General features: G+C 37.6%; 3 protein-coding genes and 1 long non-coding RNA gene across 11 annotated transcripts; 3 read left to right on the top strand and 1 right to left on the bottom strand.

The window, feature by feature from the left end:
* Positions 1-177: 177 nt before the first annotated feature.
* LOC121185596 lies at positions 178-4,801 on the bottom strand. The gene is made up of 13 exons (XM_041043845.1): positions 4,719-4,801; positions 4,096-4,174; positions 3,602-3,997; positions 3,207-3,503; positions 2,969-3,068; positions 2,820-2,855; positions 2,682-2,714; positions 2,548-2,592; positions 2,234-2,260; positions 1,960-1,995; positions 1,802-1,873; positions 1,646-1,673; positions 178-1,558 (listed from the first exon to the last, which is right to left on the bottom strand). Exons 2-13 carry the CDS (start codon positions 4,139-4,141, stop codon positions 1,496-1,498), a joined length of 1,179 nt encoding a protein of 392 aa, XP_040899779.1. The 5' UTR covers positions 4,142-4,174; positions 4,719-4,801; the 3' UTR covers positions 178-1,495.
* Positions 4,802-7,575: 2,774 nt separating this feature from the next.
* Positions 7,576-16,042, top strand: LOC121185606 (myelin-associated glycoprotein-like). 5 transcript variants are annotated; one of them, XM_041043858.1, is made up of 9 exons: positions 7,576-7,803; positions 9,988-10,053; positions 13,557-13,952; positions 14,051-14,347; positions 14,669-14,768; positions 14,869-14,904; positions 15,017-15,049; positions 15,418-15,432; positions 15,829-16,042. In XM_041043858.1, exons 2-8 carry the CDS (start codon positions 10,008-10,010, stop codon positions 15,428-15,430), a joined length of 921 nt encoding a protein of 306 aa, XP_040899792.1. In that variant the 5' UTR covers positions 7,576-7,803; positions 9,988-10,007; the 3' UTR covers positions 15,431-15,432; positions 15,829-16,042. The 5 variants fall into 5 exon arrangements, with proteins under 5 accessions (XP_040899792.1, XP_040899796.1, XP_040899794.1 ...); XM_041043862.1 differs by having other exon boundaries at positions 15,017-15,062; XM_041043860.1 differs by lacking the exons at positions 7,576-7,803; positions 9,988-10,053 and adding exons at positions 12,416-12,521; positions 13,395-13,460 and having other exon boundaries at positions 15,017-15,062.
* Positions 10,268-11,411, top strand: LOC121185618. The gene is made up of 2 exons (XR_005894376.1): positions 10,268-10,401; positions 10,982-11,411. It is a non-coding gene; the product is annotated as an uncharacterized LOC121185618 (long non-coding RNA).
* Positions 16,043-18,598: 2,556 nt separating the features above from the next.
* LOC121185592 (Schwann cell myelin protein-like) lies at positions 18,599-24,451 on the top strand. Of its 4 annotated transcripts, none has more exons than XM_041043834.1 (10): positions 18,599-18,723; positions 20,388-20,457; positions 20,649-21,014; positions 22,069-22,353; positions 22,586-22,837; positions 22,932-23,192; positions 23,289-23,373; positions 23,670-23,762; positions 23,941-24,010; positions 24,089-24,451. In XM_041043834.1, the coding sequence occupies exons 2-10, from the start codon at positions 20,409-20,411 to the stop codon at positions 24,122-24,124; spliced, it is 1,497 nt and encodes a 498-aa protein (XP_040899768.1). In that variant the 5' UTR covers positions 18,599-18,723; positions 20,388-20,408; the 3' UTR covers positions 24,125-24,451. The 4 variants fall into 4 exon arrangements, with proteins under 4 accessions (XP_040899768.1, XP_040899770.1, XP_040899769.1 ...); XM_041043835.1 differs by lacking the exon at positions 18,599-18,723 and adding an exon at positions 19,952-20,184 and having other exon boundaries at positions 23,673-23,762; XM_041043833.1 differs by lacking the exon at positions 18,599-18,723 and adding an exon at positions 19,974-20,184.
* The last annotated feature ends 627 nt before the right edge of the window (positions 24,452-25,078 follow it).

The following is a 25,078-nucleotide window of genomic DNA, read 5'->3' as shown; positions in this document are numbered from 1 at the left end:
ATATTTTCTGCCAAGTTTAGACTATTCAACCAGAACTGTTGTTTGGGAATAATGAAAGTCATTGAAGTCCAATTATCACATGATTAATGTATATGTTGCCTGAAAAATAATATAAAATAATAACGTAGTGTATGTTTGTAGCATCGTGTACATGCACTGAAAAAATGTCACATTTAGTCTTTTACGTATTTTATTTTTTTTAAGTAAACAGAGAAATCTAATGTCCAATGTACTGAGAGTTGGAAACAAATAATACATAGAATACATGAAGATTACATATACATAATACATCACAGAAATACCATACATGAAAATGAAACACATCCCTGGTAGAAAGCAACTTTGTCAATGGAGATAATTCTACTTGTTTTGAAGAAAACTCTTCTGCTGTTATCTGTGCTTTAATAATGTCTAAACTGTTTCAGATTCAATTCAATTCAATTACGATTTAAAAAGCCACATCACAATAGACAAAATCTTTTTTGATAAACAAATGTTAGAAAATGAAAAGATTTTGTTGTAAACTTTTTCTTAAAGATCAGGATGACTTACCCACAGAGGTGAATGTTAACAAAAAGTTTTACCACCTTTAACATAAATCCCTAAACTTATTTTAAGAAACCTCCTCCTGACCTCCTCAAATTGAGATGCTGAAAAATAATTTTCCCTGATGAGTATGTAGATGTCATTAGCAGTGAATCATGTATACACTTTGGTTTTTCATCCATACAGCTTTTCCCATGAACCATATAGTTTCTCTCTGTATGAGCAAAATGTGAATCCCAGATCTGTATTTTTGCTACTGGAGGTGAAAAATCTAACCAGCACCACATATGAGAGCTAGATATGTCTAGATATGTGCGTATGTATTTAAATTCCAAAAAGAAAACATTTGACATTTTGGGATATATGCTATATATGGGTTATATATGGGATATATGGAATATATGCTGGAGAGAGATATAAAGATAAAGATATAAGGTAAATATGGCAACAGAGGTAGCAGAGAGTTAGCTGTTGCCTCTGTTTCCAGGTTTTATGCTAAGCTAAGCTAAGTTTCTGGCTGTGGTCTTATGTTTAACAGACAAATACCAGAGTGGTGTCCCTTTTGACTTCCCACCCCTCCTTGTTTTCTTTATTCACTGCCTTTGGTATCCACTGATCTCTCTAAAGCATGTTTCAGGCTCAGCAATGTAGACACTGTGCCTAAACAAATACCCACTGACAGAACAATGGTGAATACCTACAGCTATGCAGAATTAATTATAATGACATTCAAACATATAGTTTATGAATAATATAAAATGTGCATTTTATTTTCCCTAAAGAATGTGATCTGATTATTTAAATGTGTCTTGCTTGACAGAAGAGATTAAATCCAGCGGTCATGCATAGCAAAACTGGAATCATCAGATGCGCGTAATACAAATGATTGTTATCAAGATTTGTTGCTTGCATTTATAACAAACTGTGCCTGGAAATGGATTTTCTTTTTTCAGACGTTGCCATAGATGTTGAGGTCTGCAGTGTTAATGTAATCATCACAGTCATCAAGGTCCTGTAAGAGATTGAGGTCATTATTGTTCCAGGTATTGGTAGAGCTGGTGCAATTTTTGTAAATAAATCATTGGCAAATTAATAGTACCTCTTTGTAATTGCAGGATTTTGGTTGGCTGAAAAACAACAGCAATAATGAGAAGACAGAGAAAAAGAATGATGTAAGACATTGTTTTACTACAATACTGTGTGTGGTATCTTTATTTTAACAACTGGTCGTGTTCGAGAGGAGTAAGCCAGGTACCTTTTGGGAGACGGGAAACGAGGCTTGGAGATTTTCTGGTCGGGGCAGGATCGTGAATTTACATTATTGGAACTGTGAATTAGAAGTTATGTCACTACACAGTTGGGAAAACAACATTTAGCTATTTGACTTGTCTTATGTATGTTTAACACACTAACTTATGACCAAAATCCGCCATGCCCCCCTTAGGCCTCCTGTAAAAGGAAAAGAAGCTCATAATGTGATGTAAATTATTAACATTTTAATGCAGTAAACGAAACACAGAGATGTACTCAAAACAAAAGTTACTTCTCAAACATTAAGGTAGGTTTAACTGCGAAAACCAAATTGTGTTTGTATTTTGAGAACAACCATGTGATTACAAAAAAAAAAGACTTGTGAAATTAATCAGCAGAGGGTGGCACGCTATCATCAATGTTTTTCACATCTTACCTAGAAAATCTGCTCCAAATAGATCTTCTGCACAAAACAAAGAGGAACAGAAACTATTCAAATGTTGTGAGGCATATAAATAAAATCACAGATCTCATCAAAAAAAGCAACTTTATAAAAATGCAACACACTACGCATGCAAATTACAGTGAATCATTCTGTGATCTATACACAGCTGTAGTCCACGCAGTACAGGACTATTATATAATATACTTACAAATATATATAAAATTTATAAATATATAATTACATAACTAATCACTAAAACTACATACAGCATAATATATAATAAAGACCCTAAAAATGCCTCTTGCCTTTGATCTGAACGAGATGGTCCTGGGCCAGAAGGAGGACGAATTCTGAAAATTTCACAGATCCAATTAGACATTTTTAAAATGAAAAGTTACTAAGATTACAATGTTCTTCACAAACTGCTGTTACTTCTTACCTGCGAGACAGCCTGGACAGACGGTTCCACATGCTAAACATTATGGAAAAAATACATTATGATAAAGATGGAAAATAACTGAAATCATGTGGTATCAGAGTAACACGATGATCTAAATCTGCTTTCCACCATTTTTACCTGCCGTCCTGACTTTGGAGCTCTGCGATGCGTCTCCTTGAGCAGAGAGAACAAGTTAAAAACAGGGAAATGTGCAAGAAAATATGATTTTTTTTTTTTTTGCTCTTATCTGATGTTCTCTGTTAATGTAAGTGTACAACACTACTCACTTGTATTTTTTCACCATGAAAATGCAGAGGACTCCAAAGATCACAGCAGTACAAAGTGCCACTACAGTGGGAATGATGATGTGGTTATAGTTTTCTGTACCTGCAAATGGACAGAATATATATATATATATATATATATATATATATATATACAAATGAGAAGAAGGCAAAATCCATTATATAAACTTCAAAATAAAGGACATTCACAAAAGTCAACACTTAAGTAAAAAGATCTTACGTTTTAAAAAGAGTTTCAGTGTTGCAGAGGTTGTCTTCTGTCCATTAAACACAGCTGTGCAGGTGAGCTCACTGTGATCATCCTTCTCCTGAAGAATGAACGTCAGGATGGACTGTGCCTCCCAAAGGCCATTATGAATTAATCTGTGGACCTCAGTGGGTCTATCTGTGTTGCTCCTACTCCATGTGAATTTAGGTACATGGGAGGGACAGGTGTGGGTGACTGTACATGTCACAACATAGGGACGTCCTGCAGTGGCTGTCGGTGAGTGAACCAGCGAAGGCTTTGCAGGTTCAGCTATTTAAGAAAAAAGGCAGAGGTAAAATGAGAGGCAAATCATTGTAACACAGAAAACTGGTATAGATTTATGAAATCTTGGAAAGTTGGTGACATACAGAGCATATCCAACTCCACACAATCCTCAACAAAGGAGAACTTGTCTTTAGTGGCTTTATCAGTCTCTGTTCGGGCTAGTTCAATCCGGAAACAGAAAGCACCATTGTCATGATTTTTAACATCAGTGATTTCTAAGGTGCAGTTGTCTTGACCCAAATCTCCCAACATTTTTGTGCGGCCCTTAAAGCTGTCTAAGACCGTCGTCTGATCACTGGCAAAGATTAATTCATTCCATTTAGATTTCCGATGCCAGAGCCCTCTAAGTCTGGAGGTGGGCAGTTTTTCTTTAGGATGGCTGAATGAACAAGGCACGACAACACAGGATGTAACCAAGGCGTCAAGTCTTTTCACAACAGTGGCCCTCCACTCCTCACTTAACACAGGGCTGCAAATAGCTGAAAGAGAAAAATGGAAGTGAAAAAGAAAGAAGTTAAGCCTTTTTTTTTCATTAACCAGGGTCTGTAAGAATGAAACTGGTAACAAGTTATGTTACCTGCCAGAAGCAGACAGAATATCCCCATATTCCTCTCTTTGTCCATACTTCTCTGGGGTTTTGGTGGTGCAATGTAGGACTTTTAAATTAAATGAAAGCAAAAAAAATAAAAACCAGTTTAGATGCTGTACCTACTACTGCTACATGCAAAAGTACAACACAGCAGTGAAAGTGGAACTTCTTCAAATAAGACTACGCTAAGCCATTTATTTATACAAAGCTGCTGTTTTAACGTCCTAATAAGGATGTACACATCTGAAATAACACATACAAAATTAACCATAATCTTTTCCCCAAAAGCAAAAAATGTTTAATACATTGAATATGCGATTTGACTGCGCGCTCTTTCTGTTCCTATTTCTGTACATGACTGTTTCCACAAGCTGAACAGCCTCACATAAATACATACATAATACATAAATCTAATCAGTCAACAATAATAATAAGCAACAGAGAAAAAAAGAACGAAATCAACCAAAGAAATGTAGCTTTCTAAGCTGCATCAGTTCTGAGCCCAGCAGTATTTCAGAAACTAAAGGAAATGTCATCAACCAACATTTGTTGCATTGTATGCTGCTGTCAGCTTATTATTTAAGTGTAATGTAGCACTACCAGAATCTTACCTGAAAAGAAGCCGTCTGGCTGATCAGAGATGTCTGTGTCTTCTATAAACACCTCTTTGAGAATGATGAGGCGTGGTGTGCTATTATGTAGTTAAGTTTAAAAGGATATGAACTCTAGAGGCAGAAGAAAAAACTGCAGGCCAAATTAGAAAACTAATTTGGACTACTGCAACTAACTACCTGCAGTATATTGCACTAGTAGTAGAGTTAATAGCACAGAAAGCATGAATTTGTGTCTTAAATACGTGTATGATATCAGAGTATATCAGAGTTACAGACTTCTTCCATGTTTGCATGGAGGAATTATTATGAGCATGCAATCACATTGTTGAAAGTATCAGTAATCTCACCGTTCAGTCACAAAGTGTGAGCCCAGTGACACATTTTGTTGCATTGGTATAGCTATGAGGGTTAAAATACTGACTTTAAGCTTTAAGTCCAGACCAAATGAATAAGGAATAAGAAACAGAAAGTAAATGGACAAGTTTTCATATCATTTTAATGTGTTTCCATAATGTGAGTTAAGTGATTCAACATTAATGAAGTGCAGTTTCCTTTAGCCTCAAACCATGTTTGTGTGTCAGTGTCTCTTTGCACAGTTAGCAGTCAAGAGCAAATTCATATTAGCACAAGTTGGTGATATACACAACAGCCTGATATCAGCACAGAGATAATCCAGATAAAAAGAAAGTGGTCCACCAAAATGCCTTTAAACTTGAGGGATTTATTGTGAAGCCACCAAAAATGTTTGATGTATACTGTAAATATACTACAAATAGACCTGAAAAGGAAGAGGACACATCAGACTTTGGCCCAAACAAATTATAGTCTTCACCCTTGATCAATACTGAACATTATTTTTGTCAAGTATTTAGTTCTTAGCTTGAGGATCCAGAAGCATCAGAGTAAATCGCACCATGTTAACCTGAGCATATGATGTTAAATAAAAATGCCCTGGAGATAGGTGGGCCCAACATCTTGAAAACTATTTTAGATCAGCCATTTCCACAGGTCTTTTAATATAAGGCTGAAATTAAATATAAAGACAGGGGTTACAAAAAAAATTGGAGACCCACCCTGCACTCAGTGGCTGCACTTCTTTCAGCAATTTAAAACTGCAATACCCACCCGCTTTTCCAACTCCCCAATCACTTTCCTCACCCCAGTCATTTCTGTCGCTACAAGGTGCAAGTTCCTCTGCCTGGAGTCAGAAGGACAAATGGGTGATGCTTATTATGAGGTAAGATAGAAAAAAGTTCCTGAAAGAGATTGAGAGATGGAAAGGAAGTGGAACTGTCTTGCTTCCAAGAATATATGTAGAGATTTTAAAAAAGCTCTTGGATGAAAGTATGTTCTGAGAAGAGATTTAAATGAGGTCTGTGATTCTGCTGACTTGACTTCCTCAGACAGCTTCCATATTTTCAGAGTTCCTACCACAAATGTGCGAATCCTGGGTCATAAGATGCAGAACTACTGGCTGGTTTTAGGTCACTTTCCTACTTCCAAAAATAAAACATTAACCTTAAATAATATGAAATAAAAAAATAAAATGGCTAAGGTCCCCCTAAATTTTTGCTGTTGTCATTTGTGTTACACTACGTGATGAAAGTTTTTTTTTTTTTTTTAGCAATCTTCGCTCTTTCATTTATTTTATACTTTTTCTTCTTCCATTTGTTTTGTGGACATATATATATATATCACATATTTTTTAGCATCACACCTCTCCCAAATGTGTAACCTTCTTGTAGGCCCACTAAACTGACGAGGAGGTTCAGAAGATCTCTGTGTCAAATACCATACATGCTGAAGTCATCAGGCCTGGTACACAAGTGCCTCACGGAGATATGCTCAACATAGGAATGCATGTATTTGATAGCACGGTTATTAAGAAAGTTACATTTTGGTCATAATAATAACTCATGAAGTAGAATTATTATTTTTGAACAGTGGGTTCCTTGGAGGAAGCTGATTAGACTGATATAGGCAACAGCTATTTCAGCCTCTAAAAATATTTTGTGCATTTTGTATCTTTTGGTTAACATACCATATTTAGATGACCCCAAACTAAATATATATACGTTTGTTTTTTATTTCAGTCACAGTTTGTCTGTAATTGATTATCAAGATTTTGAAGGCTTGGCCTGATGCATTTCGCGTTTCACACACACAATTGGAGTGCATCCAACTTTGGGTAAGTGTAACGTGATATTTCTACTTTAATAAAATGAAACTTGGAACACTCTCCATAGGCATGTGCATGGCATAAAGAGCACACCTCCCCCAGAGAGTGTGTTCAACACACTGAAATGCGGTGTTAACAGCGCCAACATGTTCCCAGTTATGAAATATACTGTTTTTTACTCAGTAAGTCATGAATCATGAGGCATAGATCAACTATTTTTGTTACGCTAGTTCTCCTGTTTGCTCCTGATTGCACATCGCCCTAAACTTTGTGACTAGACTTCCACCCTTGCAGGGCAACACCTGTCTGGACTGTTTGAACTTTTGTTGAATGTGATTCACCTGTTGTCTGTGTATATAAGCCGTGTTGCTGCCCCTGGCCCTTTGTCAGTTTGTCTGTGTCCTGGAATCTACTCTGTCGCGCCCTAGTCATTGCCATTGTTCTGCCTAAGTTCATCCCTGCTCTTTCCTCACTTCATTCATGTTGATTATGCCTGAGCATCAGTACCTGTGGACATCCCCGTGTTTGTACCTGGTTGCTTCCCCGCCCCTGATACTTCTGTGCGCAGCAGAAGGACGCGCCTTATCCCCGCTTTCAATGCGGGAGAGCGCAGTCTCGTAATTAATCTCAGTTCTTATCAGCCTATCGCCACATGAGGGCGCTCTATAAAAGAATGCGGTGACCATCTCGACGACCTCTTGCTCCTGGTTCCGAGATCCCCCCACGTCCTAGTTGCTCCGGCCTCCTTCCTTCCTTCCTGTCGTCGCCAGTGCAGACGCCTGACCTGGGGACCCTCCGCTGTGGCGCACGGTGCGTGGGTTCATTCCACGGTGTCTCCAATCAGTTGGCTGCCGAGCGAGCACGAGCCCTCCTCCTCTTCCTCAGGCGGTCGGACGCGGCCTGGTGAGTATATACGCCACAGGGCGATTTATCTATTTAGGTCGCTGTTAATAAAGTTTTTTTTTGTAATTAATTTAGGTTCCTGTTGTTTGACACAAGGGATTGCTTGCTTGGGAGCGTCTTCGGCGTTGCCGCCGTCGGGCTCCGTGGTGACTCAGTTCCCAGAGTCTCTGAAAGTAGGATGGGAGGCTCAGGCTTTAGCTATCAGGCCACTGTCCTTTGGAATCAACTGACAGTTTCGGTTCGGGGAGCAGACACACTCTGCCATCTCAGAATTAGGCTTAAAACGTTTTTGTTTAACAAAACGCATAATTAGTTATACTTATAGTTTTAGTTATCACGACTAAACCTATAGTTAGTCATTTAATAACCATAGACCGTGTTACAGTTACAGATAAAGCCCATCGTAGGGCTGGCTCAGGCAACTGAACCCTCTGGAAGTTATGCTGCTATAGGCCTAGGCTGCGTGGGGACCTCCCATGATCCTCTGCACACCTCTCCTCTCTTTCTCTCCTCAGACCCTCTCTCACATTTATTAGCCATTGTGACATGTCATTAACTCTGTGTCCTCTCTCTCTCTCTTTCTCTCTCCTGTAGTCTTGTTTCTCTCTTTTCTCTCTTTCTCTGTACCTTTCTGCAGGTATCTCTGGCTCCGGAGCTGCATGTTCTCTGTCTGTGGTCCCGGCTCCACCGACCTGCCCACTGCTTATTGTCTACAGCTGTAAATCTCCAAGACATTACTGTGCTTCATTTTCCACTCTGTTTAAGATACATTTTGGATTAATATTCTCTGCCGACTGTAATGTAAATAATTACCAATCACATAATTACCATGACAGCTTTTTGCTTCTGTGCTCTGTTTCCTATCATAACTGTAATTTGCTGAGCACACAGTATCCACTAACTGTGCTGTAATCTGAATGCTGGCCCTCTATCTTTGTCCACTGCCAGCCCTGTATCATGTTTTATATGCTGCATGTACTATTGTCCTCCTTTTCCTCCTTTCACCCAGCCTGGCCATCAGCAGGAGGGTCTTCCCAGATGAGCCCGGTTCTGCTCAAGGTTTCTTCCTGTTAAAAGGGAATTTTTTTTTCTTTGTTTAGTCCTTTGATTAATATTTTTTTCTTTTTTTTTTTTGTTGTTGGAAATTGTTTATTTGGTCTCAGCTGCGTCCCTCCTGTCAGCCACTGATCTGATGTCGTGGAGTGGTGGTTTCCCCTTCCTTCTTTTGTGCTGTGCATTCCCTGGTCTTGGTTTCTCCTCACTAAGTGTGCGTTTGTGTGACTGTCAAGTGTGGCAGCGGTGACCGTATTGTTATATATTTATTTTGGGATCCCTCACACCCCTCCTTGACCCGGTTCTCCACCAGTAAGCCTCAGCCCTGATAAGGTTTCCTTTTCCTTCATGTCCCTGTATGTATGGTGTTTTATGATGTTTTAAAGAGATTTGTTTAATAAAGTATATTATTTTATTTTACCCTGGAAGCATGTTTCCTGCTTCGTAGTATAACAGACCTGAGTGCCTTGCAGTTGGTACTTGAAATTTGAACTATGTCCTTGGGCCAAACTACCAATGTGACATTGTCTGACTTTTTTTTGTATGTTGGATATTAAATTCTAAACATAAGTTTTATAGCTTAAGTTTCAGAGATGAGATTTGATTCCCTTCATCAAAATAAACTAGGTATTGATTCACTGATGTGATCTATTAGTTTTGAGAAACAACAGACATTGATGTTTGTTAGTGACTGAATGTTCTTGTAGATCTTCTTTTGCATCCTAAGAGAAAGCAGAACAACACCAATGTTTGCTTTAAATGTTTCCTTTTTCTGCTTTGTTTTAAGATGAATTCTCTAATTTCAGATTTTTTTTTTGAATCACACCACGTTCTGTCTGTAAAGCATGAGACCAACACTAGTTTCACTGGTCCAAACTCTGAGCTCTACTGAGGTTATTTAATATACACATGTAAAACAGACCCACCCACATACTGCTTGAATCACAACATGATCTTTTACACTAACGTTCTGTAAAGCAAACTCAGGTGAGATTTTAAGATTCTCATTACACTAAATCTTACTTAAATAAAATAGATAAGAACATCCAAAATACAATTGTAGTTTGTATGCGGTCTTTCACATTTTGTTGATTGTTTTTTTGTTTCTTTCTTTGCATTTAAACACTGCAGGAAAAAAAGCTCAGAGAAGTATGGACAAAGACAGAAAGACGATGATATTGTGTCTGCTTTTATCAGGTAACTCAATTATTCAATTCTTTGAAAAAATAAAACTCAGACCTCTTGAACTTCTTTCTTTTTCACTTCTTTCTTCTTGATTCATAACAAAAAAATTAATATCAGGATTTACTGTAGGTGAGAGTCATTTTAGGGGGTGTTCAGTTCTTGGATATTATAGTTTATGGAAGCTGTTTCAAACTTTCCCATTCACAATAATTTCACATATCTCTGCAGCAGAAGTGACATGTTTAGTTTTGATGCTGCTTTTGACAAGACATGCTTGTATTTATACATGATGTTATCTTATTTTCTGTTCTCTTTTTTATTTTATTTTTTTCTGGGCCTGATCAGGAACAGAAGCTGAAGGTGAGAAGTGAAAATGTACTTAAACCCTATTTAAAGCTGCATTAATGCCGGTTTTTTGTCACTAAAGGGGAAAAATATGGAGCAGTGTCTAGCAGACACAGACTAACTTTATTGTAAACTTTATTGTTTTGATTGTTTTTTTCTTTTTTTTTCTTTTTTTGTTTATTTTTTTTTTGAAAATGTGATCAACAAATTTTTGCATTTACACGTGGTATTAATGGTTAAGTAGTTGTGATCGAATCTTAACTTGTCTCTCGTCTAAAGTTTACATCAGGTGTAATTCTTTATTTACTGTTGATAAAGATATTATTTTCTTTTGTTTCTAAAGTCTTTAACTTTCTTGCTCTAAAACGGGCTAAGTTAGGCGAATACTGTGGGTTTGGTGCTACAGTTAACTGCTTTCACATGGCATCTCATCATTTGATTTGAATGATATTTCAGTGATTAATGATCAAACGTTTATTTTCTTGTTCTTTCATAAAACCAAAGAATGAATTGTGTATGTTTGAAGTTTGACTATAATGCTACAATTTGTTTATGTTTATTTCTTTTTTGTTTTGCTTTTATTGTTCATTTACAGAAAGGAAGTCAAGAGGCAAATCATTTGCTGGAGAGTTGACGCTTGCTTTCATCTTATTCACATACTGGCATCAGAAAAATGACATTACTTTAATAGTAACAAAAAAAAACAACAACACATAAAACAAGGTATATTATCCTTCCTTAGTGTTTAATCTGGTTTGTTTTGTCATCACATAAATTCAGATTATGAGGAGGAAATGCACTTTTTAGCTGTTAAACTACCGTCGTCCTGGTATGTGCCACACAGTGTTTGCTTTTTTCAGTTGATAAATATATGATATGCTGTTTTATGTTTTATTTCTGCCAATAATGTTAACAATTCAATCAGTTACTCATTTACATTTACTAACACACACCCTTCCCTGTTCTCTGAACACATGTATCAGTAATGTAAACATTTTTCTTTATACATTAAATCTTGGTTTGTATGCAATGTGTAGTGTTTTATTACTGCTGTAATGCCCTTGACATCCACAGGGGAGAGCACTGTATGTACAAGCCTTCCTCATTCTTTATTCTCTGGGCGAGAACTACGCTTCAGTTTCATGTGAAAGTAACAGTCTGAGATATTTGGCACCTAGTTTTTTTCTTTTCTTTTTTTTTTATTCAGCTACATTTTACTGGTGCAAAGTCTGGAACTCCTAACCCAGACAAGTTAGAGAGACCTTTTTTTTTTGGACAGTAGGTTATTTAAGACTCACTGGCACAGATGTGTTTCACAGACTGGCACCACTCTCAGTGCTCATTCACTCATTTCAGCCAGATGGTGGTGCTTTGTAACTGTTTAAGTGCAGAAGTCATCAAAGGGTGACAGTGAAACAAGGAGTGCAAACAAACTGAGCTAAACTATGGTTTTGCATCTTCAAGTGTACGACTCTGAGATAAAATCATCATTAAATGTCACCTATGGTATCATCTGATGCAGCCAGCTTGGTTTTGTGATGCAAATTTCAAATAACTAAAGTGAATTCCAAGTTGTAACTGTGCTACATAAAGGATTTCTGCGCAAGAATTTGTACTGATGTACTGATGTGGTCAGTGTGTTAGTTTTGAGAAACAGAACAGACGATGTTTGTTAGTGACTGCATGTTCTTGTAGATCTTCTTTCGCATTCTGGGAAAGCAGAACTGCAGGAATATTTGCTTTAAATGTTTCCTTTTTCTGCTTTGTTTTAAGATGAATTCTCGAACTTCAGATTTCTTTTGAATCACACCACATTCTGTCTGTAAAGCGTGAGACCAACACTAGTTTCACTGGTCCAAACTCTGAGCTCTACTGAGGTTTAACAGTGTTACTTAATATACACATGTAAAACAGGCCCACCCACACCCTGCTTTCTGCATCACGCACTTTACTGTCACTGACTCATCTAGTGCTGCTCTACCCCTCACACCACAAAAAAAAGTTGTTGGTTTTTTTTTTTTGGTAGTTGCTCAGAGTATCATCTCCCATTGCCCCTCCAGTTCATGTCTTTATATTCTGAACTCCACGCTTGCAGTTACAATCAGTTGAGATTACCCAGACAGCAGTAAACTCAGGTGAGATTTTAAGATTCTTCTTACACTAAATCTTACTTAAATAAAATAGATCAAAACATACAAAATATGTAGACTGATGTTTTTTATATTGGTAGTTTCTGATATTTTGGTTTGTTAATAGCCCTACCACTGGGTTTTTTTCCCTTGTTTGCTGCACTGTAATTGTCTGTACTGTAATTCCGATAGCTTAATTTTGTTTTTCTATTATAATTTGTTAAGATGTATAAATTGCATATGAGGACATGAATATTGCAAATATTTGTCATATAAATATTCTTAGAAAAAGAACAAACATCCAAGCCACTCTTATGGCAAAATGGTTTAAAGCCTTTCCCCCTTTTTTTCTTTCTTTTTTCTTTTTTTTTTTTTTTTGGTTGATGGCTATTTCACAGAGAAATTCTTAAAAACACAGGACGTATGTGTAAGAAATGAACTGAGTAACAAGCCATGTTTAGCAGCACACATCATAGGTCACAGATATAAAGTGTGACCACTAAGTGGTTATGCCAGACAGCACAAAACTGAGGGGAGATTTTAAGACTCTGATCACACCAAATCACATTTAAATAAAATCAGAAAATCCATGTGTAGACGGTGACTTTTGTATTAGTGGTTTGATGTACTGCTGATGTACAAGTACTGTTATAATTGTTTGTCCACCTAATTCCATTAGTTTAATTTTGTCTTTCTATCCTTGCCATTTGTTAAAATAAAAAAATCTTATGAGGACCTGAATAATGTCATTATTTGTCATTTACAGGTGGATACACTTTATAGTAGTTTCACTTTTGCAGTTGTATTGTCGTTTGCATGCAGTCTTTCACATTCTCTTGATTGTTTTTTATTTTCTTTCCTTGCATTTAAACACTGCAGAAACAAAACCTCAGAGAAGTATGGACAAAGACAGAAAGACAGTGATATTGTGTCTGCTTTTATCAGGTAACTCAATTATTCAACTCTTTGAAAAAAAAACTCAAACAAACAGACCTCTTGAACTTAACTTCTTTCTATTTCACTTCCATTTTTCTCTTTCAGCTATTTGCAGCCCTGTGGTTAGTGAGGACTGGAAGGCCACTGTTGTGAAAAGACTTGATGCCTTGGTTACATCCTGTGTTGTGGTGCCTTGTTCATTCAGCCATCCTAAAGAAAAACTGCCCGCCTCCAGACTTAGAGGGATCTGGCATCGGAAATCTCAATGGAATCAATTAATCTATGCCAGTGATGACACGACGGTCTTAGACAGCTTTAAGGACCGCACACAAATGTTAGGAAATTTGGGTCAAGACAACTGCACCTTAGAAATCACTGATGTTAAAAATCATGACAATGGTGCTTTCTGTTTCCGGATTGAACTAGCCCGAACAGAGACTGATAAAGCCACTAAAGACAAGTTCTCCTTTGTTGAGGATTGTGTGGAGTTGGATATGCTCTGTATGTCACCAACTTTCCAAGATTTCATAAATCTACAGCAGTTTTCTGTGTTACAATGATTTGCCTCTCATTTTACCTCTGCCTTTTTTCTTAAATAGCTGAACCTGCAAAGCCTTCACTGGTTCACTCACCGACAGCCACTGAAGGACGTCCCTATGTTGTGACATGTACAGTCACCCACACCTGTCCCTCCCATGTACCTAAATTCACATGGAGTAGGAGCAACACAGATAGACCCACTGAGGTCCACAGATTAATTCATAATGGCCTTTGGGAGGCACAGTCCATCCTGACGTTCATTCCTCAGGCGATGGATGATCACAGTGAGCTCACCTGCACAGCTGTGTTTAATGGACAGAAGACAACCTCTGCAACACTGAAACTCTTTTTAAAACGTAAGATCTTTTCACTTAATTGTTGACTTTTGTGAATGTCTTTTATTTTGAAGTCAAGTCATATTTATTAATATAGTGCCAAATCATAACAGAAGTTTTCTCACATATATCAGGCACTTTTCGTTTAGAGCAGGCCTGATCCAGGTGCATCTATAAACTTTGTCATAAAGGAAAAGTTTTTGCCTACTCTTAAATATGAAGAGGGCGTCTGCCTCTCAGATCCAAACTAGTAGATGTTCATATACTGGATTTTGTCCTCTTTCCATTTGTACAATATAAAGGACGAACGACAAATGATTCTGATATAAATCCTATTTGCAGGCGCAGAAAACTATAACCACATCATCATTCCTGTTGCGGTGGGAATTGGTACCGCTGTGATCTTTGGAGTCCTCTGCATTTTCATGGTGAAAAAATACAAGTGTGTTCATTACATTACTTTACTTTGAGCACAAAACTTTCAGTTTCTCACCCTGTTTTATGTTCCACATTCCTAACTCCTTTTTTTCTGTCTGCGTAAGGAAACGTATTATAGAGCTCCAAAATCAGGAAGGCAGGTGAGTACAAAAACATTTTAGATCCAGTTTGTCGCGACACATTGATTCTTTGATTCTTTCAGTTTTATGTGAATGTTATTCATGCGTTTATTTAATTTTTGGTCATGTTTAGCATGTGGCACCGGCTTTCCAGAATGTCTCGCAGGTGAGGAAAATAGGTGAATTTGTTTGTTATTGGGGAGATTGAGATAAAACAGATGTACATTTTGTCCCCTGTAATGTCTGGACTCTCTGAGAGTAGAAAGTTTTCAGAGATTCAATTCATAAAAATAAATAAACAGCAGGATTTACTGTTGGTGAGAGTCATTTTAGGGGGTGTTCAGTTCTTGGATATTATAGTTTATGGAAGCTGTTTCAAAGTTTCCCATTTACAATAATTTCACATATCTCTGCAGCAGAAGTGACATGTTTAGTTTTGATGCTGTTTTTGACAAGACATGCTTGTATTTATACATGATGTTAATTTATTTTCTGTTCTCCTTTTTATTTTCTGTTTTTCTGGGACCTGATCAGGAACAGAAGCTGAAGGTGAGAAGTGAAAATGAATTTAAACCCTATTTAAAGCTGCATTAATGCTGATTTTTTGTCACAAAAGAGGGAAAATATGGAGCAGTGTTGACAAACTTTTGCATTTACACGTAGTATTAATGGTTAAGTAGTTGTGATCGGATCCTAACTAGTCTCTCGTCTCAAGTGTAAATGAGGTGTAATTCTTCATTTACTGTTGATAAAGATATTATTGTCTTTTGTTTCTAAAGTCTATAACTTTCTTGATGTAAAAGGGGCTAAGTTAGGCGAATACTGTCAAATCTATCAAACGTGTATTATCTTTCACAAAATCAAGGAATGAATTGTGTATGTTTGAAGTTTGACTAAAATGATACAATTTTTTTTAATGTTTATTTCTTTTTTGTTAATTTACAGAAAGGAAGTCAAGAGGCAAATCATTTGCTGGAGAGTTGACGCTTGCTTTCATCTTATTCACATACTGGCATCAGAAAAATTACATTACTTTAATAGTAACAAAAAAAACAACAACACATAAAACAAGGTATAAAATTTCTGTAAACAGCTTGAATTTTTAGCAGCCTAGTTTCCTGAAAAGCAAAGTTTTGCTTCTTTTGTGCTCTTAACCGTCGTCCTGGTATGTGCCACACAGTGTTTGTTTTTTTCAGTTGATAAATATATGATATGCTGTTTTATGTTTTATTTCTGCCAATAATGTTAACAATTCAATCAGTTACTCATTTACATTTACTAACACACACCCTTCCCTGTTCTCTGAACACATGTATCAGTAATGTAAACATTTTTTTTTTATACATTAAATCTTGGTTTGTATGCAATGTGTAGTGTTTCATTACTGCTGTAATGCCCTTGCCATCCACAGGGGAGAGCACTGTATGTACAAGCCTTCCTCATTCTTTATTCTCTGGGCGAGGGCTACGCTTCAGTTTCATGTGAAAGTAACAGTCTGAGATATTTGGCACCTAGTTGGGTTTTTTTTTTCATTCAGCTACATTTTACTGGTGCAAAGTCTGGAACTCCTAACCCAGACAAGTCAGAGAGACCTTTTTTGTGGACAGTAGGTTATTCACTGGCACAGATGTGTTTCACAGACTGGCACCACTCTCAGTGCTCATTCACTCATTTCGGCCAGATGGTGGTGCTTTGTAACTGTTTAAGTGCAGAAGTACTCAAAGGGTGACAGTGAAACAAGGAGTGCAAACAAACTGAGCTAAACTATGGTTTTGCATCTTAAAGTGTACGACTCTGAGATAAAATCATCATTAAATGTCACCTATGGTATCATCTGATGCAGCCAGCTTGGTTTTGTGATGCAAATTTCAAATAACTAAAGTGAATTCCAAGTTGTAACTGTGCCACATAAAGGATTTCTGCGCAAGAATTTGTCTTTCAGTCAACCGTGACATTACATCTTAATTCACAAATGCTTGCAAGTAGAAAAATAATTTTATTTATGAAAGATACATTTTAAAATAAGTTTGAAAAAACAAAGTACAGAACATTTTATTACTGCTACTATTTTAACAAATAAAACAATGGCAACCACAATTTACATAGTGACCAATATAAAAACATAGTACAGATACATAGTACAGGTTGAATGAAGACTGCAGTCAACAACATATGGAATAATATTCTGCAGAGCATTTTGCTTGGTTATACCATAAATATTTTCAGGCTATGACCTCTGAAGTCTAAATTTGACCCACAGTTCTCAGTGTCGAAATCAGTCATAAGTCACTGAGGAGGAAGGGAGAGGGGAGGGTTCATTGACTAAAAGGCTTTGAGGTAAAAAAAAAAAAAAAAGAAAGAAAAAAAGAAAAAAAAGAAGAAAAACCAAAAAAAAAAACTTTCTATTGGTTACTTTCATCATGGTTTCAAACACCTTCAGAGCAATGACCGTAATTCTGAAACAGAAGTTTCACTGTTTAACTCATTCCTGTGGGTGTTTCATGGACACAGAACTTACATGTCAAAAAGCCTAAAAGCTGTGATTATAAATTAGCTGTGTTTGTTTTCATTACACTGACAGTACAGAGATGATACCTGAAACTAAAGAAATCAAACTAAAACCATGATGACACAGTTTACAATATATACAATTACATTTTTTTTAATATAATGAAAATGGATGTTTGATTGTGTGTTTTTGATTAAAGGAATTCCCCAGTGATTGATGGCTTTATTGACTGATTGGCACGTTGATTAATATAAACGACTGACTATGAGATCCATTAATCAGCAGTGTTTAAACTGTATTGTTACTGCTGCGCTTAATCTCATCTGGAGAGATTTGATTAATTGTTCCTTTGAGGCGAGACAAGGTCGGGCCCTCGGTCTGTCCTGCAGGGACAGGGTCTTTAAAATGGAGGAGCCTGACACTTCTCAATCAGTGCTGGAACTTCAGCAGACAAACCAACAGCACAGAGGGACATCGCAGAGGTTTCTTTTGGTAAAGAGGTAACAAAAAAAATTTTTTTTAGTTTAGCACTGTTGCATTTTTCAGGTACTGTGTAATTACTAATGCATTAATTCTATGTTGTTGTTTTTTTTATCCACATATTTGCTCCTTGCACATCCCAAACTTTTAGATCAAGCACGTTTTCTTTCATGGGTAACTCAGCATCCACCGGCTTCATCACTCCCACTCCCAGGAAACTGTCCCGGGGGCGCCAGAAAGAAGACACAGTCAAGCTGGAGGACTTCTTGACACAATGTGAAGAGGATCTCTGGAGAGTTGAAAGAAAGCAAAGTCTGTCTGTGAAAAAGGTCCAGCTCACTCGCAGCATCGGTTACGTTGACCTAGCTGTCCAAGAGTGTGACAGTTTTTATCCAAACAGGGGTGCAATGCTGAATCCTGCTTTTGTTGGAGATCAGTGTCCATGACTGACTGAATTCACATTGGACAATTAAATCTACTCAGCAACTCAGCCAGAGGATCCTCTCAGCTGTGGTGTTCGAAGGGGGTTTACTGCAAACAGCCCTTGCGGTGCTGCTGCAACAGTGGAGGTCTGTCACAGAGGACTCTCTCCCCACAACACTGAAGGTGTGAACTGAACAGAGGAGGAGGAGGAGGTGACCATGTGACAGGAACCTTTGCTTTTGTTCGTGTTTTTATATTAAATCTAGGAAAGTAAAAACGCTTCCTTTTCTTTTTCTTTTTTTCTCAGACGTGTCAAAAGTTAAGATCGCACATGACAGCACATATTCTGTGTCATTAACTTTAAGAATCACCTGAGACAAGGAAATCCTGTCTTTGCAACTCTACATCTTTGATACAGACAGAGTGAGGTACAGTAATAGTCATTTTTCTTGTTGATATAAGTTTGATATCAAAAAAGTATATTTTATTCTCACTAGCTGAACTTCTATTGACTTTTTATGAGTTTGCATGTTACTGCTTTCAGTCAGTATGTGCTGTACAAGTGTTTCATCTTTGTACAACATGGATCTTGTGTTACTGCATTAGATCTTAATGCGGTCGAGTCCTTTCACTGAAGCAAATGACGTTTGTGCTTCAGGTGTAATCAAGCTTGTTGGACCAATACTGATGATGTCATGATCAGCCCCTAAGAGGGCGGTTTTTCTGAACACCTTTGGTTTGTTATTTGAACTCATTGACTGTTTGACTGTCATCTCTTTAGTTTCTTGAGTTTTGTTAGTAGTTTCCTGTTTTATTGTGAAGTCTTGTCCCTAGCGTCTGGACCAGCATCTGGTCTTGTTCTACTTACTGTCTTTGTCTAGTTTCCCTCCATTTGTCTGCCCGGTCCTAATTGGTGTCGCCTGTTGCCCATTACCTTGTTGTTTCCCTGTGTCCTTGTCAGTTTGTCTTTGTCCGTACCTGAGTCTGCCTTTGTCTTTACCTGTATTGTTTCCTCGTGTTTGTTTGTGTACCCGTGCCTTGCATTTTTTGTCTTTAGTTGTCTAAGTTTTGTTCTCTGGCCCTGGACTTCCAGTGATTTTGAGTTTAATTAAAAGATTTTTAGTTTTCTCATCACCTGTCTTGGGGTTTCTACATTTGGGCCCTCACTTCCCTCGTGTTCCTGGCTACCCAGTCATGACAGTTGATACTCTTTAGGCCTCTTGATTAAATTTTTTGCTCAAAAACAGGTCATCGTACTCAGGTTTGTGGTGTCGTCTACAGTTTGGTCACTGTTTTCTTTGTTGTCTAACAGAACAATCAAATTCACACATGGCCTGTGCAAATAATAAACTGTTATACAGCAAATGACAGCAACACTGACATTTTTTTTAAAGTGACACTGTTAAAAAAATTAAATGGTCTCACACCCTCTGTGTTTCAATCATTAATGCTTGAGCTTCTGCAGAAAGGGTCCTACTCACAGATTCAAATAAAGTACGTACAGTAAGCCATTGGAGGATATAAGGCTTTATATGATCTGAATTTCAAATGAATAATGAAAGGCCACATTTTTAGAGGTTTATAGGTTTTTCGTTAACTCCATGTGCAAGTGGTGTTCTTGATTGGTGGTAATAGGGCTTAAGGAGTCTAGAGTTCATGAAGTGGTTCATGTGTCTCACAAAAAATAAAATAGGGGAAGTCATGATAACTAAAATAAATCAAATTCCTCTGTGTCCAAAGAAGGAAGTGAGAGCAGCTGGATGGCACAGTTGTGATATAAAGTTAGTGTGATCGCAAATGCATGACTACGATAATGTTTTGTTTATTTAGACCCTTTGACACACAGCAACATACAGCTTAGGTGAGAATTGCTGATGCCACAAGACATGGTAAGAAAAAAAAAGGAATTCTCAAATGATGATTAATACAATAAGCTTCCCTAATATGTGTCTGATGAGACAAAAGTTAGATTTGTGTGTAACACAGTGGGTGCGTGGTATAATAAAAGTGGAATGGAAACTAGACAACTCATCTCCCATCAGAAGGAGACTGATGGGAGATGAGACGGAAACATTTGACACTTTATTTGCAGGTCAGACCCTGAGAAGACGAGATGGATGCTTTGAAATGGCCTCTGTTCTTTCTGTGGTTCTGCGTTAAAGGTATAGTATATTTCTCTATACTGTATATCCACCAATAACCTTTCTGCGCTCACTAGAAGTACAGTTGTTTTTTTTTTGGTGTGTCATTATCTCCTTTGTTCAGTCAAAGAAAAGAATTTTCAGGTGAATTTGTTTTTATGTGGGCTCTCTTTCACTCTTTTGTTTTCATTTCATCACATTTTACTCTGCAGTTGTTCATCAGACTGAAGGCTCGTCTTGGACCATCAACCTGCCTTCCTCAGTAAAAGGTCTCCCCGGATACTGTGTGGTGATTCCCTGCTCATTTAACTACCCAGACCCCGAGAGGAGGATCAATAAATACACTGGGATTTGGATGGAGCAAGCAGGTCATGCCATCTATCACCCAGTTGAGTCAGAAATTCTGCAGGAGTATCGGAGTCGGACAGAGCTGCTGGGAGACGTCACACAGAAGAACTGTTCACTGAAGATCGATTCCCTCAAACAAAGTGACCAAGGGCCTTTTTTTTTCAGGATTGATTTGGAAAACTATGACAAGTTTTCTTACAAAGAAAAGACAGTCACCATTACAATGATTAGTAAGTAATATAAACAACTTTCAAAGAACGTCTTTTAACATTACAGTTGCCTTAATTTTACCATGATTCTCTCTTTAATTCTGGTGTTCTCACAACCTTTTTCCTTTTGACATTTTTTATTTTTGAGCTTTTTTTTTTAGCAGTTAATTAATAGTCATTTGCACTGATCAGTGAGAGCAGAGCACAATCAGAACATTTTACAATAATTTGGTTACTTTCCTTACGTCATTGGATGATTCTTTCAGCTTCAGATGTGATATTACATTTGTAGAAAACAAGAGAAAGTGCTCTGCATGAGAATTATAGGTAACTATGATTCATTTCAGTTGTCTTGAATTGGAAAGTTCAAGTTTTAACTAAAGTAAAGCATCAAAAGCATTTGTATTCAAACAACAAAGGGACTCTCAGTTCCTTATTTATTACTAGTTGCCCTCTTCTCGTTTTTAGTAACTGATGGTAAAACAGCTGAACTTAAGTTTCATTTCTACAGACAGATGCAGTACCGTGTTAAGATTTCCTACATGTTAAGTATCGTGCTCACAGCAGTTCTATCAACATATTTATCTGTCCTAAAGCTTGAAATCGGACTTTGAAAACCTTTGGACTTTTATGACCTGGATGTTTAGAGTGTGAATAGTGAGAGCTAATTTTGTGGAAACATAAAGTAAATACCAAAATGAAGTTTCCATTCTAGTGCAGTGTCTTTTTTTTAACCAGAACTGAGTTCTCATCTGGGGGGCCTCCACTCAAAAACAGGAAGCATTGTTCTTTCTATACCTTTACCCCACATTCCTCTGTAACATGTTTTAGCAATCAGTTCCAGTTTGTGTTTTAATTATCTTATTTAATTTGAGAAGGCTTGTGATTTGTGATCATCAAATAAAATGCTTCCATTTTTTTTTTTTAATTGAAACAAGTGATGCCAGAAAACAAAGCTTCAAAACACGCAGCATTGCTTCAAACAGCCTGGTACATTAAGTGCTCTGCCTTATATGCATAACAGTGGACTTAGGATGTTTGCTATTGCTTATCATAACCTTTCTTGTTGTTACAGGTGGACTTGACATCAATATTTCTATGCAAGAGGAAGTAGTGGAGGGTCAAACTGTTCAGGCGTCCTGCTCTGTGTCTCCCATCTGTCCCACCTCTCCCCCTGTCTTCAGCTGGAGTCACTCTGGAAAGCAGCATTCACATTCACAGCAGCTTGGAGATGGTCAGTGGGTGTCAACAGCTACTCTGACCTTTCACCCTACCAGACCTGATCACAACAAGCCTTTACTATGCACTGTGAGATACAAGGGAGGGCAGCAGGAAATATCCAAAGTCCTCAAAGTAAATTGTAAGTATATACAACAGTGGTGACAGTAAAAGCCGATGCTTCAGACACCCTGACTTGAACTTCACCAGTTTTAGGGTGATGATACATTAAATGCTGGATTCAGGGTTTGTTTTTTGTATTTATTTATTTATTAATTTGTTTGCTGGCATGGCTGTAGATTCTTATCATCTCATTTTTGTATGTGTGTTGGCCCCAGTAATCACATCAAGAACACTTGTATGTTTACATGCAGACGCCCCAGTGAATGTGAAGGTTACGTACAAGTCTGATGTAAAGGAGGGAGAAGCTGTGCAGCTCAATTGCTCCAGCAATGCTCACCCTCCTGCCAGCAGCTATGAGTGGTACAATGAAACTGGTACTCAGCTTCATCGGGGAAACCTCTACACGTTGCGAAATGTGTCCAGGCACACAGGTGCATTGTACTGTACTGCCACCAACAAACGAGGACAAGGCAAGTCAAGCCTTGTGCAGCTCAGAGTGTTATGTAAGTAAGCAATCCACAAAATGTAATGAGAACGTTCAGAATTTTCAATTTAAACATATGTAATAGGAGTAAACTGCATTACTTGTCCTTACAGATGCCCCTGAGATTGAGGATGTCTCCTCCTGCTCCTTACATGGGGATGTGGTAAAGTGTATGTGCTTTGTGACGTCCTGGCCTCCCAGCATGGTCAGTTTTGTGCTTTCTGACAGAGTCCTGCCTGTCACCACGATAAAGAGACATGGAGCTATTACCACTGGGACAGTGCAGATGGACTTTGGATCTTCTGAGTTTGTCCGCTGTCTGGCAAACAACACCGTGGGCAATGCCAGCATCTCACTCTCTTTACCTGTCAAAGGTAAATGAGTCTTTAGAATGTGTCAAACACATAACGTCTAATATGTTAGCATGAATTGTAGAGAAATATGACTGCACGTGGTTTCTGTTTGGACAGGTAAGATGCAGAATCTGTACATCGCCATCGGAGCAGGTGTGGGTTTGGTGATACTTTTAATAACAGTGGGATTTGTTATAAAATGGTAAGTTGGTATGGAAATTATTTTAGCTGAAGCATTTTAATCTGAATGCTATTTTCATGATGTGTGTGTTAAACATAAGAAATTCAGCTGTAAACAGACATCAGAGAGAAAGTTAAATACTTGAGTCATGCACATAGAGGTGCGTGTTAATACAGAGTGGAAATCTATCTTATCCACACCACTTGGACCACAGTTGGAGCAGTGGGTTTACTTGCAGTTTGCATCTCTAGCTTCAGTGGTGGTGTAAGAAGTGTTTTGTTTTCAGGCTTGTAAATTCAAAACAGTAATTTTTCCAGTAGGCGGACACCTGGAAACACGGCAACACCTCACATGAGTGCTATGGAGGCAACCAAAACTGAAGAGCGCTCCCAGTGTGCTACGATGAAAAGGTTACTGTTGTTCACCCGAGTTTGGAATAATATTCCAAATAATAATAATAATATTCCAAACTTAGGTGAATATTTCCTCATGATTTAAAATGAAATGAGGAAGCTAATCTTGCATTGTCTGTGTATATGCTGCTGTGTGCTGGGTGTAAAATGTTTGCTTTCTGCATTGATTTCTCAGAAAACAGATGGACTGCGATGATGAAAAGTATCAGTATCATACCACTGATCACATATACGGCAACATGGAGGTATGTGAAGTTTTCTGCAGTCATTCATTATTTCCATGCGTGAAAGAAGAGACTGAGTTAATTTTATTTCCTACACAGACTGACTTGGATGATGCTATATATGCCAATATGTAACATCGTTGAATCCACTGGTGCAGCTGCAGGTCTTCATGTTGTCCAGATGATGTGGGTCAAGACAATGATGGATAAATAAATAAATAAATACTGCTGTATCTGCTATTTCCTGTATTCTGTTATGACACAAGTGTTATTTTTGTGTATGCTGCAGTTCACATGCTACTTTTTCCAAAGAAAGTTGCTTGTGTCTTAAAATGACTTTGTGATCACTGCACCTGTGTTTGCAGTTATGCTTTTGAACTTTTTCTGACTTTTTGTCTGACCAGCTGGGAAGTTTGGGAGATGAGGTTTCATTCTCTTCATTAAAAATATACTAGGCACTAATGTGATCAGTGTGTTCGTTTTGAGAAACAGAACAGATGTGGATCTTTGTTAGTGACTGAATGTTCTTGTAGATGTTCCTTTGCATTCCAGGGGAAAGCAGAACTACAGCAATGTAGTAGTTAAGTGGGGATAAATGTGTTATGGAAAATGACAGTGACAGTTTTTGGTTCAAAAATGAAGAATGGACAGGATGCATCATTTGGTTACAACATGTTTTCCATAGTCACAGTTCCTAACTTCAAAACCATCCAGCCAAACGCCCATTGAAAAAACAAAGAACAGACCATTTTATTATTAACAAATAAAACAATGGCAACCATAATTTGCATAGTGACCAATATAAAAACATAGTACAGATACATAGTACAGGTTTAGTGAAGACTGCAGTCAACAAACACATAAAATAATATTCTGAAGAGCATGTTGCTTGGTTATACTATAAATATTTTCAGGCTATGACCTCTGAAGTCTGAATTTGACCCACAGTTCAAAGTTCAGTTGAATGGGTGGGGGCAAATGGAACTGGGACTGGTGAATTTGGAGCAGAGGTGGGTATAAGATGCTGGTGAATATGTTTGATTTTGGAAGAGAAAAATGACACCATAGAATTACAGAAATCAGAGGAGT

The sequence above is a fragment of the Toxotes jaculatrix genome, chromosome 8 (genome assembly GCF_017976425.1).
Source record: "Toxotes jaculatrix isolate fToxJac2 chromosome 8, fToxJac2.pri, whole genome shotgun sequence".
NCBI lineage: Eukaryota > Metazoa > Chordata > Actinopteri > Toxotidae > Toxotes > Toxotes jaculatrix.
Note: the sequence above shows the minus strand (reverse complement) of the source record. Positions and strands in the feature narration are given on the sequence as shown.

Bases quoted from the DNA above. Each gene is read 5' to 3' on its own strand.
- LOC121185596 (XM_041043845.1), bottom strand. From the start codon at position 4,141: ATGGACAAAGAGAGGAATATGGGGATATTCTGTCTGCTTCTGGCAG. The intron at 2,593-2,681 runs GTAAGAAGTAAC...TGAAATTTTCAG, and splicing joins CTGTCCAGGCTGTCTCGCAG to AATTCGTCCTCCTTCTGGCC. The intron at 2,261-2,547 runs GCAAGAGGCATT...TGTTTTGTGCAG, and splicing joins CCATCTCGTTCAGATCAAAG to AAGATCTATTTGGAGCAGAT.
- LOC121185606 (XM_041043858.1), top strand. From the start codon at position 10,008: ATGGACAAAGACAGAAAGACGATGATATTGTGTCTGCTTTTATCAG. The intron at 13,953-14,050 runs GTATGTCACCAA...TTTCTTAAATAG, and splicing joins TGTGGAGTTGGATATGCTCT to CTGAACCTGCAAAGCCTTCA. The intron at 14,348-14,668 runs GTAAGATCTTTT...TCCTATTTGCAG, and splicing joins ACTGAAACTCTTTTTAAAAC to GCGCAGAAAACTATAACCAC.
- LOC121185592 (XM_041043834.1), top strand. From the start codon at position 20,409: ATGGATGCTTTGAAATGGCCTCTGTTCTTTCTGTGGTTCTGCGTTAAA. The intron at 22,838-22,931 runs GTAAGTAAGCAA...TTGTCCTTACAG, and splicing joins TGTGCAGCTCAGAGTGTTAT to ATGCCCCTGAGATTGAGGAT. The intron at 23,193-23,288 runs GTAAATGAGTCT...CTGTTTGGACAG, and splicing joins ACTCTCTTTACCTGTCAAAG to GTAAGATGCAGAATCTGTAC.